Source organism: Mustela nivalis (genome assembly GCF_964662115.1).
Source record: "Mustela nivalis genome assembly, chromosome: 8".
Lineage (NCBI taxonomy): Eukaryota > Metazoa > Chordata > Mammalia > Carnivora > Mustelidae > Mustela > Mustela nivalis.
In genome coordinates, this window is record NC_139027.1 from 124,470,046 (window position 1) to 124,485,482 (window position 15,437).

At 51.1% G+C, this 15,437-nt stretch overlaps 1 protein-coding gene across 1 annotated transcript in view; it reads left to right on the forward strand.

The window, feature by feature from the left end:
* The window catches only part of PPP1R16B (protein phosphatase 1 regulatory subunit 16B), a 92,392-nt gene extending 77,444 nt beyond the window's left edge, over positions 1 to 14,948 (forward strand). The window contains exons 7-11 of the mRNA XM_082746333.1: positions 2,422 to 2,547; positions 3,026 to 3,101; positions 3,980 to 4,109; positions 4,201 to 4,369; positions 10,160 to 14,948. Coding sequence (XP_082602459.1) covers positions 2,422 to 2,547; positions 3,026 to 3,101; positions 3,980 to 4,109; positions 4,201 to 4,369; positions 10,160 to 10,669 — 1,011 coding nt within the window. The 3' untranslated portion in view covers positions 10,670 to 14,948. The remainder of the gene's footprint in view (positions 1 to 2,421; positions 2,548 to 3,025; positions 3,102 to 3,979; positions 4,110 to 4,200; positions 4,370 to 10,159) is intronic.
* The last annotated feature ends 489 nt before the right edge of the window (positions 14,949 to 15,437 follow it).

Sequence of the window (15,437 nt, forward strand, 5' to 3'; positions counted from 1 at the left end):
GGAGCTCTTTCCCTCTCAGGTCTGCCTGATTAGCTCCGCTCATCCTTTCAGCTCATGTGTCAAGGATTGGAAACTTTGACCTCTCTCCGTAGGCTCTCCTATAGGATGGAGCCCGGTATTGGGGAGGGTCTGGCTCTGAGGCTTTAAACTGAAAACAGGAGCATGGCCTGGGATGCCCACATACCCACCTTCTCCTCACCGATGGCTGGGCCCTGGCCTCGGCTTGGGGTCCATGCTGGCCAGGAGCACTCAGGAGTCTCAAAATCTTGAGCTTACCTGGTAGGACTCAGCAGTCCTGAGAGCCTTCATTGCCCTTCAGGCCTGACCTGTGGCCCAAAGATAGTAAGTGGCCTTCTCCACCTGGTTCCTGAGCCCCACCCTCTGCCTCATCCCCTCGCTAACCCATTAATGGGTCCCTGCTCAGCCCAGCCCTCAAAGATAGAGTCACATAGTGAGATGGAACGTTGCTGTATGAAGGCAAAGCCAGGATGTCCCAGGGCACACGCCCCTTTGGGTTTGTGGCTGGCCCTCTAGACACACAGGTTTCCTCCTCTTGGACTGAGGCTGGCCTCAGGGTGGCCCAGACCACATGGGCCAGGCCCGTACTGGGTCTCAGGTCTTCCCAGTAAAGTGGGAAGGTTGTTGGGAGGAATAAATGGGATTCTGCATGTAGGTGCGAAGCCCAGAGTCTCTAAACTCTCAGTAGGTATCAGTGGTTCACACTATCATCATTATTATTAACGCTCTCCCTATCCCAGTCATGCCTTTTTATTCCCCGCCCAGTACGAGGCCACACAGATTATAATGTCTGCTGGCCCTGCCCGCTGTCGTCTCCACAACTGGCAAACATCACACATTTATAAATCAGATGATTATTGTAATTTTCGTGGGTGCCTGCACCGGATCACACCCTGGGCTTCTTCTGCAAATTGAAAAATAAAGGAAAACGTCTGTTTGCCCGAACCTTATAGCAGCTGTACCTCAGGATGAGGCGACGCCTGACCGTCAGGGCTGCGTTCTGAAGGGCTGCTTTCCAGGGCCAAGCCTTCTCTGTCCCACTGTCTGCAACGTTGTTGTCCCAAATCTCAGCACCTCCAGAGCTCCCTGGTCTCCTCCTAGCCAGCCTTCCGCTGGCCTCCTTGGACTCTTCCCTCCGCCTCCCACCTTGGCTAGGCAGCTGGTGTCTCTTTACCTCATCGCCTTCCTCCTTCCTCCATTTCCATGGTGAACCTCGTCATCCCTCACGGCTCTCTGAGAATGTTCATCACTTACTGAGTGTCTGTCACGGGCTAGATGCTTTATATACTTTCTGGAGATCAAGCAGATGGGACAAGTGAGGTCCCAGTATGGTGTCTATCACCAGAGGCCTTGAATGGTATCAGATAGGAGAGCTGTTACCTCAGCATGAGGCTTTCCTTTATTGGATGTACTGATGGCCTATCGTGTAACGAACAAACCCAAAACTTAGCCTCTTGAAACAACGATCAATATTTATCACCTCACATAGTTTCTGTGATTAGGGAATGGGGAACAGCTCAGCTGGGTAGCTGTGCTTGGGGGTCTCTCAGGAGGCTGCAGTCGTCTGAAGACTGGACCAGGGCTGGAAGATCCACTTCCAAGATGGTGCCCTCATGTGGCTGGCAAGTTAGTGCCCGCTGTCAGCAGGAGGCCTCCATGCTTCACCTCCTCACTCCTCTCTGTACTACGTGATGGCTGCTTTGTCCTCGAGGGATTGATCCCAGAGAGCAGGAGGTAGAAGCAGTGATGCCTCTTATGACCTCACCTCAGAAATCACACACCACCACTTCACAATGTCCTACTTGTTAGAAGTGAGTCACTTGTTCTGGCCCACATTCAAAGCAAGAGAATTAAACTTCCTCTCTTAAGGGAGGTATATCAAAGAATGTGTAGACATTTTAAAACCACCACGCTGGGCCTCTGAAACCCCTTCCTCCCAGCTCAGCACATCGTAGGGACTCAGTCAGTGCTGTTGCCTTAACCACAGGGGCCCTCACACCAACCACAGGATAAAGAGTGGCCTTAATAAGACTTTGCAGTGTGGCTGGATTTCTGCTTCCTTCTATTCCATTCTACCGTCCCTGGAAATGAGCTGGGATTTGGGTTGGGAAGAGGGCTCTCCTGTCTCTAAAAGTGGGACTGGTTGGGGCGCCTGGGTGGCTCAGTGGGTTGGGCCGCTGCCTTTGGCTCAGGTCATGATCTCAGGGTCCTGGGATCAAGTCCCGCATCAGGCTCTCTGCTTGGCGGGGAGCCTGCTTCCTCTTCTCCCTCTCTGCCCGCCTCTCTGCCTACTTGTAATCTCTCTCTGTCAAATAAATAAATAAAATCTTTAAAAAAAAATAAAAAAAAAATAAAAGTGGGACTGGCACCCATAGGGAAGATTCACTTTCCCCTCCCCTTTAGCTGCACATCGCTGGAGCCAACGGATACCTGCGGGCAGCCGAGCTCCTCCTGGACCATGGAGTGCGTGTGGACGTGAAGGACTGGGATGGCTGGGAGCCCCTGCACGCGGCTGCCTTCTGGGGACAGGTAATGCTCGGCCACGGGACCTGCCCGCTGTCCTTTGAGCTGGCAGTTGGTTCACAGGACCCACTGAAGGTGTTGACTATAGCTAGTTTGTGAGATAGGAAAAGACCTAGAGAGTTTCCAAAAACATTTGATAAGTTGTGTTCTAAGAAGATGATAACACATTTACCAAATTAGGTAATTCTTCATGCTTCTGATTTGGTCCTTTCTCCCTCTGTTTCCCAGATAGAAAACTCTGATTGCAGCTCTAGATTTACAGCAGACTCCTTCTCCTATCCCTTGGCATGGCCCAGGAATGCTGGAGGAGGGGTCAAGCCCATTGTGTTGCCAGGATTCCTGCCTCCAGGGTGCAGGGCCTTCCCTGCAAACCAGCTTTGCCCCATCACTCTTTATGTCAGATCCTGAGAAACGTAGGGGCACTCTATCTACCTCCCAGACTTTTTGAGCCCAGGGGGCATGTGGGCTTCTTCCTGTGTTTCAGATGCAGATGGCAGAGCTGTTGGTGTCCCATGGGGCTAGTCTCAGTGCTAGGACATCCATGGATGAAATGCCAATAGGTAAGTCCAGCATAAAATCCAGAACACCCTTAGCTACTCATTGGGGTTTTTATAGATAGTGGGATAATTGGGTAAAATACAGAGTTGGCCTGATGGTGGACTGGTGTGTGGATGGGTAGCAAAATGAATGAATAAGTTAATGAAGGGTAGATTGTACAGATGGATAGCTGGACGGATGGATAGATAAATGTATTCATGAGTGGGTGGATGGAGGATGGCTGGCTGATGGGTGGATGGATGATGGGTAGATGGATGATGGGTGGATGGATGGATGGAGGATGGGCGGATGTTGGGTGGTTGGATGAATGGATGGATGGATGATGGGTAGATGGATGGAGGATGGATGGATGATGGGTGGATGGATGGATGGAGGATGGGCAGATGATGGGTGAATGGATGGATGGATCAATCACTGGTTAGGGATGAATCTACGGATGGATGGCTGGGTCAGTGACTGGGTGGGTAGAGAAATGAAGGGATTGGTTGGATTGAACGTGTAGGTATATATGACCCGAGATATATATAAGTTCTGGCTTGGGCTACATAGAGTACCTGCTTGTTTCTCTCAACACTTCCTATATCACTGGAGAGTTGATGACTCCTGTTGGAAACTACTGAAGGTGGATGGATCTTTTGGTCATAGCAGAGAACCTTAGGAGCTATGACTATATGGGTCCTGGGTTTCCCGTTCTTATCCTTTAAGGATTGGGGTATAGCCCAGGAAGTGAGGCCAGCATTGTTTACTCCCCTCTCTGGATGCCCCCCAAAGATGCTGAGAGTTTTCAGTGCGTTGGGTGGCAGCTCCCATGGTCTGGAGGGCTCCTGGGGTCCACCGGTCCTGGCACTGCTCCCCACAACAGCTTCCTCCCCTGCTTCAGACCTGTGTGAGGAGGAGGAGTTCAAAGTCCTGCTGTTGGAGCTAAAACACAAGCATGACGTCATCATGAAGTCACAGCTGAGACACAAGTCATCCTTGAGCCGGAGAACGTCCAGCGCAGGGAGCCGTGGGTGAGTCGGGGCAGGCCGGCCGTGGTCCCTGGGGGCACTCCTGCCTGTGGCGCTTGGGCCCAGCCCTCCAGCAGCTCCTCTCTCCCCTCAGGAAGGTGGTGCGTCGAGCCAGCCTGTCGGACAGGACCAACCTGTACAGGAAGGAGTATGAGGGAGAGGCCATACTGTGGCAGCAGCGGAGTGCGGCAGAGGACCAACGGACTGCCACCTACAACGGGGACATCAGGGAGACCAGGACAGACCAAGAGAACAAGGACCCAGTGAGTGGCCTTGTGACCTGCCTCGGTGTCAGCTGCTACTGGGATGGAGGACAGGGCCCCGGCCTGGTCTTGGCCTTTTCATGTCAGAGCCTTCAGGGGGAGGGCTGCTGGACAGCGCCCTTACACCAGCTGGACCCCTTTGGTGCTGGTGGCCCCTGTGCTTCTTGAGGAAGTCCTGGTGTGAGAGAACTGGGAGCCTTGGCAGCCAGGAGGGTCTCCTAACAGACAAGAAGTCCCTGCTGTGTGCCTGCTGTGCTCTGGTACATCTGGTTCTGGGCTCCCCAAAGGAGAGGCTCAGTACAGCAGTGCCCCCGGGTGCTAACAGCACTAGAACGTTCTGGGGGGGGGAACATAACAAGATATGGAGAACTGAGTTTACGGAGCACATCTGGTTGGGAAAAATGTGTGGAAATACTGAGCAGGGTACTGGTTGGAGCCACAAGAAGCCTGCTCCGAGAGTAGCTGCTGGTCTGGGCGTTGAACTGCTTTCTTAAGGGGATGCCGTGTCAGTTTCCTAGAATTTCTGGATCCCATTTCCACAAACTCGGTAGCTCAGATCCCTAGAAGTGTGTTCTGTTACAGTTCTGGAGGCCAGAAGTCGAAAGTCTAAGTGTCAACAGCATTGGTTTTTTCTGTGGGCTCCAAAAGGGAATCTGTTGCGTGCCTCTCTCCTAGCTTCATGTGGCTCAGGCACGTGCTGGCTTTGCTCGCCAGACTCCAGTCTCTGCCTCTGTGGTCACATGGCTTCTCCCTTGTGTGTGTCTGTGTCTCTGTTTTCTCTTCTTAGACAGCAGTCATTGGATTAGTGCCCACAATCTAGGATGACCCCATTTTAACTTATTATATCTGCGAAGACTCTGCCTCCAACTAAAGTCACATTCAGATACGTGGGGCGACCAGGAATTTTGGGAGGACCCTGTGTTACTTAGTACCAACAGGCTTGGGTTTCATGCATGGCTGCTGGCTTGCTGAGTGGGGCCAGCAAGTTTGGGGCCAGAGCAGAATTGCTGGGGACAGAAACAGAGAGGCTGACTGTCCATAGCAGTGGTCTGCCTTTTTGGTATATCCACCAATGATGAGCAGCTGAAAACAGTTCTGGAAAGTATTGCTTTGGTGGAATAAAAAATGATTAGCCCAGAGTACCTGTGCTCTCTGTGGGACCTGCCCTCCAGCTGGAACAGTGAGGTCACATGAAGGCTGATCTGAAGCCGGGAAAGGTGCCCACCCAAGGGAATCCAGTCACAGCCCTGGCTGGGGACAGAGAGGGCGCCTCAGAGGCTCTGTTGTGCCTACTTCTAGGGTCGGGGAGAAGAGAGATGCAGACTGAAATTAAATCACATTTATTTAACTTTCCTTTGTGAGTGCGGTGAAGTTATGTTCAGTACATGAATTTGAAATGGGTTTTTCAGTTGAACTTTTGTAAACATGTCCCCTGAGATGAATGCATGGAGCATTTCCATCACCCCAGAAAGTTCCTGGTTCCGTGTCAGCAGTCCTCCTGCCCTAAAGGCAGCTCTGTTTACCTTTGAGCACTGAAGAGCAGGTTTGCGCCCACATCTGCGTGTGAATGGCCTCAGCAGTCTGTAGTCTTGTGTGTCTGACTTACTTGGAGACCCTGAGACTCATCCCTGTGCAGGCACAGAGCTGCAGCTCAGCCTTTTCCCTCACTCTGGAGAGTTCTGTTGTTTAAATATGTGACAGCACATGTGTCCATTCTTCTGCTGGTGGACATTTGGGCTGTTTCAAGTGTGGGGCTGCTTTGAATAAAGCTGCTCAAAACATTCTCCGACGGGTTTTTGGTGGGCATAAGCCCTATTTTCTGTAGGACCGTGTAGCCAGGAATGCAGAACAGCTCATGGGGAGGCTACTAGAGATACTGCCATGCAAGTTTCCAGAGTGACTGTTCCCATCTGCTCTCTGAGCAGGCGCGCAGAACTCTTTGCGCTGGTCCCTGATGTAACATCGCTCTCCATCTCAGCCGTCCTGGCCTGCTTGCTGCTGCAGCTTGCATTTTAAATTTGCATCTCCCTGATGGTGGACGATGGAGACCGCTTGTTCATGTCATTAGGGGCTGACCGCGTGTCTTCTTTCGTGCAGTATCTGTTCTTTTGCCCCTTTTCCTTGTTGATCTCTGGGAGACACTGGAGATTCTTAAAGAAATCCTCAGGGGGAAAAAAAAAAGATATCCTCAGGGAAGCAGCTGCTTCCCCCCGCCCCCACCTGTCCCCATGTTTGTTCAGATCTCACAGCCGAGGACTCTGCCAGAAGTCCTTGCCAGTGTGGGGCATCAGCCCCGCAGGGAAGGGGGTGGGAAGATGTGGCCTGAGTTCATCCTTAACTTCTGCAGCATTCTCATCAACGCTGTGCTTGGGGGTTAGGTGAAGGCAAACAAAGGGCCTGCTTTGCAGAGAAAAAGGAAGGAGCTCTGGGCTTCGGGCCAATCACCCAGAGGTCCAGTCCCAAGGACAACTGTCAGGGTCCAGAGCCCCAGATCCTAGGCGAAACCAAGATCACAGGGCACAGCTATGAAGCCCCAAGTTCCTTCCTTTCTCTGACCTATCCCTTTCAAGGCTTTAGGTACTGGCAAGGCTGTGAGAGTCTCTAAGGTAGACATTCTCCAAAGTGGGGTCCCTGGACCAGCAGTAGCAGCGTCACCTGGGAGCGTGTGAGAAAAGCAGACTCTCTGGCCCGCCCTACATGTACTGAACATGCACCCTGGGCTCTGGGTTTAACCGGTGCTCTGTGCCCTAACCAGCTCTCCAGGGGACTCGGAGGCACACCAGACATTGAAAACCCCTCATCTAAGGGGGTGTTTGCTCGGTCTGACCTGCAAGTTGGGTTTCTGCCAGGACTCCACCCAGTTAGCTATCAGAGCTGGCCCCCTGCACATACTTCGGCAGAGCTGGCACCCTGACACGAGGCTCGGGAGGCAGGCAGCAGCCCTGTCTCTTCAGCCAGTGGCTCACAAACTTAACTGTACCAGAAAATTCCTTGGGGAAGTGTTTTTGGTTTTGTTCGTTTAAAATCCTGGTGTCTAGGTTGCAACCCAGACTAATTAAATCTGAATCTTTGGGCCTGGGGCCCAGGCTTTGTATTTATGTATTTAAAAAAAAAAATCAATAGACTTGATTTTTTGGAGCAGTTGTGGTTTCTGGAAAACATACGTAGGAAGTACCTAAAGTCTCCACACACCCCCTTTATCACGTCTGCTGGTTTCCACTGGTATGAACATCTTGCCGTAGTGTGGTAGGTGTATTACCATGATGATAACAATATAGATACATAATTGTTAACTGATGCCTATAGTTTACGTTAGGGTTTACAACATTTACGTTAGGTGTTCAACATTCTACAGATGTTGACAAATATGTGGTGTCATATAGCCGTCATTAAAGTTTCATACAGAATACTTCCACTGCCCTAAAAATCCTTGGTGCTCCACCTGTCCATCCCTCCCCAAACCCTGGGCAACCACTGACCGTTTTACTGTCTGCATGGTTTTGCCTTTTCCTGAATGTCATAGAGTGGGAATCACACAACGTAGCCTCTTCAGATTGGCGCTGTGCAAGTGTTTTTAACTCCCCAGCTGATGTAGTGTGATTTAATTCCCCAGCCTCTGAAGCTGAGAACTAGTGTCTTAAATCCATGCTCGTCAAAGCACCATGGGGAGTTTGTTAGAAACGCTGGAATTCGAGTTCCAACCCCGAACTGGTGATTCAGCATGGACCCTTTCACAAGAGCCCCAGGTGACTCATACGCACAGAGTTAGAGAAGCGTTGATCTAGGCAATGAAAAGCGGTCTTTCCAAGACCATTCCGGAAGTAAAGAAAATAGATATAGAAATTCAAGTTGAAAAAAAAAAAATTTCACAAATGCGGCATCAGTCTGCCTGCATAGCTCAGAAATGCCATTAAATATGAGAAGAAAAGACATACCTACAGGGAAGCTTGTTGTGGAAAGTGCCCTCGCCTTACTGTGTCTTAACCTAACTGTGTATTTCTGGGAGATCTTTCCAGGAAGTGGAGACTCCTGGAATTGCAAGTCAGCACAGGAAGGTTGCCTTTGTTCTTTTCACCAGGTGTAGAACATTCCAGAACAAGTACTTGCCCTAGTTTACCACCCACCTAATGGTGACGTTCAGGCTTTTCTCCCCTAAGGGGACATGTATCTGTGAAATGAAGTCCTTGAAATGGGCTTGCTGGTGAAAAGTATGCATTCTTCCATAAAAACGAACTTTTGGGGGATGGGGAGATGTTGAGATGTTGTCCTCCGAAGAGACTATGGTACTTTATGTACCTGCCTGTTTTCCCGCACCCTTGTCGATGCCGAGTCATAACACATTTTTAAAACATTTGTCAGTGTGACAGGTAAAAAGATATTTTGTTGCTTTAATTTTCATGTCATTAACTATGAGTGAGATTGAATATTTTCTCTTGTGTTTATATGCTATAAATGTAATAGCTCATGTTTAATAATAATATTATAATTATATATAATAATACTATTATTTATTATTATTATTATTGTCATTGCCATGAGCTGCACATTAATCTCCTTTTTTTTTTTTCTGTTGGATAGTTGGGCTTTTATGTATTTTTATTTTATTTTTTAATTCTTTTAAAGATTTTGTTTATTTGACAAAGATCACAAGTAGACAGAGAGGCAGGCAGAGAGAGATGGCAAAACAGGCTCCCTGCTGAGCAGAGAGCCCATGCAGGGCTTGATCCCAGGACCCTGAGATCATGACTTGAGCTGAAGGCAGAGGGTTTAACCCACTGAGCCACCCAAGCACTGCTAGTTGGGCTTTTTAAAATGGATTTTTAAGAGTTCTGGTTTATTTGGGAAATTAATTGCTTTTCTGTCATATATGTCGCAGTTTTTTTAATGTGTCTTTTGACTTCATTCATGATGAATTTAACTATGCTTTACATTTTTGTGTTCACCAAATGTAGCTACCTTTTAGTTTGTAGTTTCTAGGCGGCAGCTCCTTTTAAAGCTCTTGTTATTCAGAGATTTCAGAGTGGGTATTTGCTGGGAATACAGAGGAAGGATTATAAGTGACCAAAAACTCAGGTAAGGGGTGCTTGGGTGGCACAGTGGGTTAAGCCGCTGTCTTCGGCTCAGGTCATGATCTCAGGTCCTGGGATCTAGCCCTGCAAGAGAGAGTCTGCTTCTCTCTCTCTCTCTCTTCCTGCCTCTCTGCCTACTTGTGATCTTTCTCTGTCAAGTAAATAAATAAAATCTTAAAAAAAAAAAAAAACTCAGCTAAAATCGGGTGACATGAAACAGGAATTTTTCAGCTCGTGTAACTGCAAAGTCTGTGACCAGTTGGGTCCTAGGGCTCTCAGTGCACCCCTTCGGTCTCCCTCCAATGTCAGGTCAATGTCAAGCAGGCCATTTGACGTGCAATCTCCCCAGGCCCCCAGCTTCCAACATTCTCACTACCCTCGAGTTCTGCACACACAGAACTTCTCTTTCTCAAGTGTTCTGGTGCACATCCAAGGGCTAAGTTTCATGGACTCCTTTTCAGTCAAGAACCAACTCCTGCAGGGAGTACGTTGATGGGCCAGACCTGGGATCATGGTCCAGCCCCTTTAGCAAGGATGGGGATCAGTCAGCTCTCCCAAAAGACAGATTGGTGAGTCCCCCCAAAGTGGAATGCAGGTCCTGTTAGCCCAGTTGGGCAAATGGTGGGAGGACCGGTCCAGACCAGAATGCCCTCCACAGAGGTGCAAGTCGGGAGTGAGTTCAGATCCTCTAACCGGCTGCTCATGTCCTTCTCCCCCTCAGAACCCCCGGCTGGAGAAACCCGTGCTGCTCTCTGAGTTCTCTACCAAGATCCCACGAAGTGAAATGGATGGGCCTGTTGAGAACGGCCTCCGGGCTCCGGTCAGCACCTACCAGTATGCGCTATCCAACGGGGACATCTGGAAAGTGCACGAGGTGCCTGACTACAACATGGCCTATGGCAGCCCCGGTGTGGCCGACGCCACCCCTCCCTGGAGTGGCTACAAGGAACAGAGCCCCCAGACGCTTCTGGAGCTGAAGCGACAGCGGGCTGCCGCCAAGCTGCTCAGCCACCCTTTCCTGAGCACCCACCTGGGCAGCAGCATGGCCAGGACGGGCGAGAGCAGCAGCGAAGGCAAGGCCCCCTTGATCGGAGGCAGAACTTCCCCGTACAGCAGCAATGGTGCCTCGGTCTATTACACCGTCACCAGCGGAGATCCCCCGCTCTTGAAGTTCAAGGCCCCCATGGAGGAGATGGAGGAAAAGGTCCACGGCTGCTGCCGCATCTCCTAGTCTCTGTATGATGGAGGAGAGAGATGCTTCGGGGAAGGGTCTCTGGGATCCAGGATCCCTCCCCACCCCCCCAGCAGCCTTGGCTGGGGAGACATCAGAGGGCAGCTTGTGGGGAGGTGGGCTCTGCTTTCCAGGGGAACGCTGACCCCACCTCACCCAGCGGCCATAGCATCGCCACGTCCCACGGTTCTGCTTCCTGCTGCATTGTCTGCCATCAGAAACAAGGCCCATCATGGCTTCCTAACTCTCCCCGCTGTCATATTTGGGAGGGGGGGCTGGGATTCTGGCTCTTTTGTTGGTAAAGGCTTCTCTGGACCAGTACCCACATATCAAATATCGGTGTGCATGTGCTCGCGCACACGTGCACACACACACACACACACATACATACACACTCAACCATGTGTAGGAATCACACACCTGGGCTCATGGGAAGCAGGTCGGACTGACAATTTGTGGGCTCTTCCCAAAAGGATTGAGGCTAAGACTCTGTTATGTCACCACTGCCAACATGGCTTTAGCTGGGAACGGGGCCTGGTAAGCTGAGACCCACAGTCCTACCACAGTCATACTGGGGCTTGGGCCACCGTCCACATCTGGAAGGAGCAGGAGGTCCACTCTTTGATCAGAGGGAGCTATGAGCCGACATGGGTCCATGAGATGGGCAGTGGCCTGCTCCCCAGAGCCTTGCCCATGCCAAGAGCCAGCAGTGTGACCACCCGGAGGCTGAGGTGGAGAGCCAGGCTCTTCCTTTCCTAGAATAATCCAAGTCACATTTTACTTCTAGATGGAAGTATCAAAAATTAGAGGGAAGGGGGAACAAATTTAGTGTGTCCAAAAGTGCACTTGATAAAAGAATTCTCTTAGGCTGCAGGACTCCAGGTGGGAGATAACTGAACTTGCTTTCCTGCTTTCTTTCCTGGGTAGCATCATGATCACTAGGCTTTCCTGACCGGTGTTGGAAACATGTAGCTTGTGTTGGAAGGGCTTTCGAGGGCGAAGAGTGAGTTGGTGTTAATTTCTGTGAGCATCTCTAGTGGCCGTGACCAAGCCCGGTGCCTTGGGCCATCTTTGTGAATATTCAGGTGGCTTCAGTCCAGCCTCTGTCAGCTAGACTTCACCAGCCTGAGCCATCAGAGTGAGCAGTGGGGGACAGCTGGAATCCCCCAACTCCTCCCAGAGTCAGTGCTCAGGACCCCCAGCCCAGCTTTGCCTTTTCTGGAATGCTTGGTAAGACAAGTCTGCCAGGTGGCCCTTATGAGATCCTGCCGGGCCCAGGGGCTCCCAGCCTGTCATGGGAGTGATGACACCCCACGGCTGCAAATCCAGGGTGCCCATGGCCAACACCCTGCACTGCATTCAGGAGAGCGGTGGTAGGGCTGGAGTTGGACCTTCCCACGGCCCAACAGCTTCACAGCCACGATCTCCCTAGCACTGGGGAGGGCAGGCTACCCACCGCCTCTCTCCTGCATCTTCTCAAGAGCCCCCTTGAAACTGCTGTCTACAGGCCCAGCCAGAACCTACTGGTGTACTTAATAAGAAGCAGGTTTGTCCCCTGCCCTGCGCCTTTTATTTGTCCTGAAACTACCTCCTTAGAGCTCTGACGGGGTCCCCTAGTCCTGATTCTGGGATTCAGGGGACCACTCTGGGTTCCTTCTAATCTTCTTTCTGAGCCTATGAGAAATTCTCCCTGAGGGGCCCCTGGGCCAGAGGGAGGGGGCTGAGGCTGGAGGAGCCCCCCCCCACCGGTGCCACAATTCTAGTGATGGGGTCTGCTGTTTATCAGTCCCTGTCCTCACTGTGGCCTCCATGGCCCCTTAGCCCAGAAAGGGAGCTGGATCCCAGGGGCCTGGCAGATGCTTTATCAGGACCAGAGAGCTGGGGGCTCTCTGGTCCTGGTAAAGGGCAGCTGGACCAGAGAGCAAAGGGCTCTGTGGCATCACTGTGCGCTTGGTGGCTCCTGGGTGCAGGGAGGGTCACAACACCAGGCCAGCCCCACCCCAGCTCCTGGATAGACCCAGTCTAGGGTGGAGGGGCAGCTCAGGAGGCTGCAGGCACCATGCCTCCTGCAGCCCTGGCATCTGGGGCTGGCTCTCCGCCGTGTCAGCCTGGGTCTGGAGCCCGGCAGGGGATGGTCCGGAACACACATACCTTTGGCTTTAAAACAGTGTTCAGATTCCACTGACCCTGAATTCCTCTGGAGCAAACAAGCTGCAAGCAGAAGAAGCCATACACTCCCAGGAGGGGGCCGGGCAGGTTTCCCCCGATCTGTTTGCTTGGGAGCCAGAGACTGAAGGCGCTTATTACCCACGCTGAGCCCTTCTGGCCACTCCCTCCTTTCCCCTCACTGGTTGCCTCCTGGGCCATTCACCCCCCACCTGGAAGGCCGGGAATCCTAGCTGATTCCCCGACAGGAGCCGACTTAAGACTCCCAGGCATTTCAGCTCTCATTTTCAGTCGGGGTAAGTCATTCCCTATTAGGGCTTCAGGAACCTGGGGAACTTTCCCTAAGGGTCTCTTTGGTGTTGAGGGACAAGGTGGGGTCGGGATGACTCGTTTATTTGCTGACTTAGTTTATTGAGTAGCTGAGACATACCAAGCACTATGTTAGGTTGTGGGGGTAAAGGAGGAACAAGACAGGGTGAGGAGACCCCGTTTTACAATTTGCATCCCCGGAGGAACACGACTGTCAGCAGCCCCATTCAATTTACTTGAGACGGAGTGACCATATCCTGGTCCAGCTTCAACCCAGCTTCTAGCTCCTAGAATCCCTAGAGTACAAAACCCATCAGTAGGGAAATGGCTGCTGTGGCCATCCCTGGATAACATTTGCTACTAGATGCAGATGCTGGATCTTGAGTTCTAGGGAGACACCTTCCAAGTCTGTCTGGAACTTTCAGGGATAGCTGTCTTTGGGCCAGCATCTTTGGGACATTGTATAATAGCAGTTTGAGGTCAGTATGTAGAAGAACTGAGAGTCTGGAATTTGCTGCTGAGTGCATCTCCGGTTCTGAAACTCTTGTCTCTTGCTCAATTTGCTCATTTGTTACGGAGTCCCCCTGCCCCACTGATGGATGATGGGAGGCGAGGAACTTCTCCTTTAACACTGAAGCCTGTCCTTGGGTCTGCCTCTCCTCCCGGTGGGTGTGGCTCAAGGAGCTTGAAGAAAGCTAGCAAGGTCTGCTGGAGGCTCAACTCCCTCTGAGACCAGGTGGATGAAAGGAGGCTACTTCCAAAGCATGTGCCACGTGGCTCACGGTGGAGCTCTGGCCTTTGTTCCCACCCTGTGCCCCAAAACCACTGAAAACTGGTGGCCATCATCAGGTAGTGAGTTCCTGGCAAGAACGCAGGGAAGTTGAATCAACCCTAGACTCAGCTCTACTGAGGAGTTCGGGATATTATTCTCCATTAAATATGCAGCAGCGATGAAACTGCTCTGCACTGTTGGGTCAATTTCAGCGAGTGTAGGAAAGCTCACAGGGGGTGTCCCCTGTCCTGCCGCACCACGGTTTGCTGGCTTTGTGATAACACGAGACCATTTTGGTAACTGGTGTCAGATGCCTTTCGATCTTGAGCTCTCTTTCCCACTTGCTTTCCCAGAGCAGAATACTGGGGCACTTTCCAGAAGGGCAGTTTTTAACAAGCTACCCAGAAGGACTATATTTAACTCTTTCTTTTGTGGCCTGGGGACAGCCTCCCCCGCCCCAGTGCACTTAAGAGCAGAGGGTCCTGTGGTCAGTGGTTGACTGCCTAAATAATGACCTCCTTTGCCAGAAGCTGTAGTCCTCTCCTTGGCAGGAGACTCTTGTTGGCCAGTTCACCAGAGGACCTGTTCCCCCGGGCATTGCAAGAGCTGCACTGCGGGGCCTGGCCCCACGCACTGAGGAAAAGTCTGCAGACCCCCAGCCCTCCGCAATAATTCACCAGACCAGAAGCCACTGATGTACAGAGAACATTTAAGAAAAATGTATTTTATGTGAAAAAAAGTTAAAACTCTGTATACTGTATCAGCAGCTTTGTGTAAAAATGGCAATCAAGAGAGTCTAATATATTTAAAACTTTTTTTAAAAAAAAAATTCCTTGCAGATCTTTGATATTGTATTGAAGCAACTTCCAGGGAGCTCCTTGCCATGTGGCAGTGGTGGGCCTCGATCCGAGACCGTGGCTCAACCACACCCCGAAGGGGCATCCCCTGGAGTTCCTTCCAGCTGCCAAGGCCTGTGACAGAATTCACTGTTGAGAGTTTTTAATTAAGATTATTAAATCCCTTTTAATAACACCTGCTAGCGTTGGCTGTGGTCATTGCTGTGAGCTCGCTTGAATTATGCTGATTTGAATTCGCAAAGAGGTGATCCCTGGACAGAGGGCCAGGGAGGGCTCCTGGTCCCTGTCCCCACCACAGACGGCTCTCCCGGGAGGGCCCTAAAACAGAGGAAGCTCTGAGGGCTCAGACATGGAGATGTCTTTCTAGACTGGGGGATGGTGAAAACCAAAGAATTCCAGAAAAGAAGGGTGATTGGGAATGACCTTCGCTTTATCAAATGTTCCCATTGGAATAACATATTCTCCCATTGGAGACCCATAATGCACACACAGGCACACACACATATTCAACATCCAATATATATACTGGATATTGAATGCCAGAGCAGGAACACATAGATGGAAGGCAACCACACTCAGGCTTGAAAAACGTCACAGATAGGTGGGAATGGGGAGGGGATGGGAAAATAGAGGATGTACCTTTGCAACAGTGGGCAATCATCAA